The sequence below is a fragment of the Neodiprion virginianus genome, chromosome 3, assembly GCF_021901495.1.
Source record: "Neodiprion virginianus isolate iyNeoVirg1 chromosome 3, iyNeoVirg1.1, whole genome shotgun sequence".
Classification (NCBI taxonomy): domain Eukaryota; kingdom Metazoa; phylum Arthropoda; class Insecta; order Hymenoptera; family Diprionidae; genus Neodiprion; species Neodiprion virginianus.
In genome coordinates, this window is record NC_060879.1 from 33808922 (window position 1) to 33815035 (window position 6114).

At 37.2% G+C, this 6114-nt stretch overlaps 1 protein-coding gene across 1 annotated transcript in view; it reads left to right on the top strand.

The window, feature by feature from the left end:
- Nucleotides 1–6114, top strand: part of LOC124299642 (mucin-5AC-like) — a 92450-nt gene that overhangs the window by 3650 nt on the left and 82686 nt on the right. Inside the window, exon 2 of the mRNA XM_046752910.1 lies at nucleotides 5478–6109. Coding sequence (XP_046608866.1) covers nucleotides 5977–6109 — 133 coding nt within the window. The 5' untranslated portion in view covers nucleotides 5478–5976. The remainder of the gene's footprint in view (nucleotides 1–5477; nucleotides 6110–6114) is intronic.

Consider the following 6114-nt stretch of genomic DNA (forward strand, 5'->3'; position numbering starts at 1 on the left):
TCTAAGATTGCGAGATATAAGTGATGTTTTCGTAACGGTTGATAGGTTTCTTCGTTTACAGGTGCAACGCATTTGTCCACCTCTCCCTTCTCTTTCTGACTTCTTAACGAGCCGCTGATGAAAACAACTAGTGACTTCCGTGAATTGCATTAATAATTAACCATAAGATTGGCCGCCGTTGTTGCAGATAGTCATGATTGTTGTACGCGATTAGCCTGGACGACTTCAGAATCCCTATTGCCTGTTCACGTGGATGTCAGCAAGGGTGGCTTGTGTTTTTTCAAAATTATTTATGATCCAGTAAATTCATGCTTTTCATTATTTCACTAAACGTGACATAATTATAGTGATAAATTGTGCAGGAGCAGGATAAGTAAAAGAATTTGAAAAAAGTTAATATAAAAAAACAATGCATCGCTGCCTTTTACTGTGCGTAAATATTTAACGCTACGTCCTACCTCGACACTGTACCTATACTATTATAATATAAAGTGTATAACGTATTGCTACAGTGTACGATTATGCTATAAATATTTATCTTTATTGGCGACGTCATTGGCGATACGTATATGCATACTCATTACACACATTTATAATACTTATAATATAATCTATAACGAAAGATTCTTTTCGTACCCTTTATTATGTTCCCGTATAATACATGCGGTACGAATAACTTTTCTGTAAATAACGTGACAGTTACGGTGCTTTTTTATTCATAGACATATCAAAAATCGACTACAGTATTTCATAGGTTATATGTTGTGGCATAATGTACTGGAAAACTCGATACTAGAATAAAACGTCGATAAAAATAATCTTCGGAGTACAGGAAAAAAACGGTTATACGATTTGTGACTATTAGTCACACGTGCGCTGCGTATCTATAAATGTTGTAACACCGTTGCATATTATGTATAATATGACGGCGCTAAATGAGTTACAAAGAAACACTTTGCGCTTTGTAATACCCGACAATAATAATAATTTTTCTTCCACCGACTATCCGCCCTGAACTTTGCTAATTATCGGGACGTTTGCTGCTACCAAGTCGTTACATTTTCTTTCCAACGACGACGTTGCTTCGAAAGCTAGCTAGGATATCTATCCGCATACGCGCGCGTATTCACGTGTATTACGCACGTGCCTCGCGCACACTACCTGCAGGTGTAAAACCGTCCACCGCGTGTTTAAACCCGCCTCGTGAAAAACATTGGAGACCTGCCTGCAGAGTCCTGACGACATCGTTTCAGCACCAGCTGCAGCCTCGCGTTTGAACGAACTCTAGCTTCAAGGGTGGTGGCGCGGAAAGCGCTTATCGGGTAAACTGTGGAAAAAAAGGGAGGATGAAATAATTCAATGAATTTATCGTAGGATATTGCAGCTTGCTACGAACGGACTCCGTTGGTTCAAAGTTTTATGGATTTTTATTTTTTACCCTGTAGTTTTATTTGTTACTTATTAAACGTTCCGTGCGTCACGCTGTAACGGTAAGTCCTTATGTACAGATATATGTATACGTATATACATATATATATATGTGTGTGTGTGTGTGTATGTACTTATGCACATTCGGAAAAAAAAAAAATTATTGGTGAATGTAAGAAATAATATAAATCAACGTTTTTCTCTTTGGTGAACATTTATATTTCAAGATAACTATGTGCTTTGTTGAACATTATCGACAAAGTTCCGCAGTAACCGCGGCAATTAAAGCGGAATTTTATTTATCGGTACTGGTATAACGTTTCGGAATTTTAATAAAATTTTTTTTTTTTTATTAAGTTTCCATGCGGTGTACGGTATTATTCTTCCGTCAAAAGTACGGTATAAATAAACGTAACCTGTGTACAGTGTATAATTTAAGATCTACAAAAAAAAAAAAAAATCTGTTGATCACTTATTTTTTCAAAATTTGCGAACTATAACTATTAGCAGATCTTTCCATCCAGGCAAACAATTCAACCGACTCGTTTCAAAACTTTGGATCGTCATTTTTTTCTCCATCGAAATGCCGACCATTTGTACTAAATGGCCAGGATTGAACAATTGAAAATTCTCATCGGCTAACAGGTAGATGTCTATAGAGAAACAAACTGCATTTTACAATCGCAAATACATATCGTGGTTAAAATCTATATACCTTGTACGTAGCTTTTTACGGTGAATATGTTGGCAGCTTCGTCGACGACTTTCTTCGTCGTGCTTGAAAGATAATTTAGTAATAGGTGAAATAACAGTTCGATCGGCTAACCTATATACTTTACCATCTAAAGGTCTGTACGAATGTATAACGTCTGATTTTCCGCTGTTGGATAGATTTTTATTTATTCCTTGAAACCGTATCTGGTCTCGTTTATAAATTGCAAATTTTCATTCTTATACATTTATCGAAAAACCTTATATTCCAGTTGTGAATTTTTCCTCTCCAACAAATGAGGTATAAAATTGCTCATGATTGGTTTAAAATGTGCGCGTATGTATGTTGAGAAACTTAAAAAAAAAAGAAAAAATAAAAAAAAAAAAAAATACTGAAGCTACACACAACGTGCGCAATGATTACAGCAGAAGCACAGCAGCAGCGGGATTGATTGTTGCTATTAGTAATAGGATTATTTTTACATTCTTATCTCGTGACAAACTTGCGTTGCCCTTATCATAAAACGATTACTCTTCTCCTCTCAGCGTGCATGAAAACATATAGTAATTGTAGCATATACTCATTACACATGTACGGATAAAGTATTGCCCATTTATTTATTTATTTTTTTGTATTTTTTTTTTTTTTACAATATCGGGTGGATGACACGCAGAGAAAAAATAGCAAACAAAATTTAGTCTGCGTCGCGTAATCTTGCTGAAATGTATCGTAAGCGGATTTTTTTTTTTTTTTTTTTTTACGTATTCGTGTACGCTTATATATCTACACTCTGTAAACAAATTGAAGAGTTTTTGCAGAAAATGATTTGAACGAAATTCCGTTATATTTTTACAGTTTGTTAAAGTCTACCGTAGTCGTCACATACTGTGTGGTCTTCTCGAAACCGGTGGTGAGAAATTTCTGTGCCTGGCCTGACCAAAAAGGATCAGTGCGGTATCCGTTACAAAGATAAAAGAAACCACCGAAGTTACGTAAGGCTCTACGCATGCGAATATATATATATAACACGAATGCAGGAAGACGGGCACAAAAACTGCAGCTGCAGTTATTAGCTATATGAGACGAAAATTCTCGGGTCCAATTACAAACTACAGCTCATAATGCCTTAGCGATTCCGGGCTTCGTTTTTAATTTCTTCCGAAATCAGTGACGCATTTTTTCTTGAAAAGTAGGTACTTGGGTATATTGAATCAGCGCATCCATGCATCGTCGTGAGGCATGGGAAAAATGAAGACGAACCATAAACAGTCAGTGTTGAAATCGATTGAAACAAAACCAAAATTTTATCGAGAATTTTTCGAACCAATCACAGAATGTAGATAATCGTGTAACAGGTTTCGCAGAAATGTAAAATTGTCGCAAACTTTTTCGAGGATTTGCATTTATTTTTATTTATTTCATTCCACCAAGTATAAGAAAAACAAACACAACGGTGTACCTACCTGTGCAATATGCCTTCTTAACTTGTTGCCAAATTCTTAAAATTTTTGCGATGAAAAACATAACGTAGAAATTAGCGAAACTGCTCGTGCTGGAAGAAAATATACAGCCTAACGCCAATTGCGAACAATTGATCCAAGCTCGTTTCTTATCTCTTGGCTAGAGATTAGCGCCACCTAAATCCAATATAACAAATGTGAAGTAAGGAATTAAGATTCTCGCTTACGAATACTGTATATAGCGAATCGGGTGAGTGGATGTATGAAGTTCGGCCGTAGGCCAAAGTCTTGTAGCAGAATCGCTCGTAGAGTTCTCTCTTAGCGAGCTTCGAGCCCCGGACCCGGGATGTTATACAACAGTTTCCGACTATCGTTGGGTCGGTGAAATACGGTGTATTTGACAAATATCCGCTATATTGTGCTTGCCAATTTTTTCGACTTGGAATTTCTCCCCGAAAATTTTTACGCCCTTTTCGAACAGTTTGAACTTTGAAACTGTACGTATGACAATGATGAATAAATGAAATTGTATAGATTCCACTCGTATAATCGTGGTGTCGATATCATTCGAAATGATTTCGTAACCTTCGGAATCACACTAAAATCAGTAATATTAAAATAAAATTCTTCCACATTTGTAATTAGCGGTAGTCATGCGAAATAATTTAGGATTACAGAAATTTCTTTTCAATCTTTAGAAATTATACGAGATCTTAGAAATCGTGAGAAATCACCTAAGGTCAGAGTAAATTTTACTTATCAAGTAATCTCTGGTAATCACTCTATGAAATTGTAAGTAATCATGAAATGTGATCGTGATGTCACTTTTTTTACTCAGTGAAACACCCCTTGCAGGATTCTTATATTGTTCTTCAGTTGGAAATAATGTACGTACGATGATGAAATTTGCTAATACAAAAACTTACAACTCTGATAGTGTGGAGTGGAGAGAAAGGGAAATTCGATACTTAACGTTTCCATGCCATTTATTTTTAGACTTGTGTCATTATATCTTGTATCGATTTGTCATCACGAAATACGTCGGATTCGAGACAAATCGTTTCTCTCAACTTTTAGTTGTAGTATATTATAAGTGTAATATGCGTAGTTTCGTCATTCAAATAATCATTTTCAAAGGCTCGCAGTGCATCGTATACATTATATACTTCGGGTAATCATATCATATACATATTTGTCTTACAAACTTTGTAAACACATATACACGAGGTAGAAATTTGACCATTCACGAAACGAATCAGTTCACATATTCCTTACTTTCAAACGAATATCATTGAAATCATGGCAATGACGATAAAATAACAATTTCAATCAAAAAAATTATAACTTTTTAGGGGGGTGTCCGAGTCGATTTCGACGTTGTCGTATTATGTATCTCCAAATATCGAAGTCCACGTACGTCAAACGTGAAAAAGGCTTATTACAATTCTGCATTTTCACTTGAGGCAGATATAAAGAAATGGCATGAATTCAACGAATTTACTATTACGATTTCGTAAAATCCGTGCCATTTCTTTAATTTCGCTTCAAATGAAAATGTTTTGGAGTATTTTTGTTCAGAATTGTGTATAAAAGTGGGGTGTTTAGCCCTTTTTGCATTTGAGATGCGTAGTCTTCGATACTTGGAGATGTATAAATCAGCGTCGAAATCGACCAGGGCATCCCCTTGACGGAATACGACGAAGCTTGCAGTTAGAGAAGATAATACACGTAATCAGAATAAATTAGTTCATATTTGACTTCTCAGCCAGCCAGTTTCCCATTTCGTAATAATACGGTTTCAAGTGCAATCTTCAAGATCTCTTCCGACTTGTGCAGACCGTGAATAATAACGTCTTGTTACTTTTATTTTTGTCCAGAGGCACCCCGGGACGGGACGGGCAGTCAAGACAGGAGGAAAGAAGAAGAACCGACGAATAGGGACGAAGATAATTATCAAAGTGGCTGAGACGATCTCTTTTTTCCGTGAAACTACAAGAACTCGACCGAGAAACTATATGAGGAACAAAGCAACGAGGAACGAAAAGACAGAGAGAACGTTAATTGAAGTATGAACAAGTGAAACGCGTGAAAATTGAAATTAAAGATAAACGGAAAGACAAATACACCGTCGTTCGATACTCGCGTACTGACTGAATTTCTAAAAAATATCGGCAAACTTGTGTCGCAGGTATAAAAAGCCCGACGAACGGTGCCGTCGTCGTCGCGTCGTTGTCGTTTTCAACACTAGTATAACAGATTTAATACAACTCGTGAAACTGCGGTAGTGCGTGCGTCGGTCGGCGGTCGGCGATCCACCCAGCGTCATCATCGCAGTCAACGTCTCGTCTGAGATAGGAGGACGTCGAAGAGTTCGACATGAGCCTGGAGACGCTCCTCGAGGCGGCGCGGTACGTCGAGTTGCAGGAGAAGAAGAGAGAACGCGTCGCAAGCTCGTCCTCGGATCAAGCCAGTCCCCACTCTCACCATTTTGCATCGAGCGAGTCACGTGGTGAG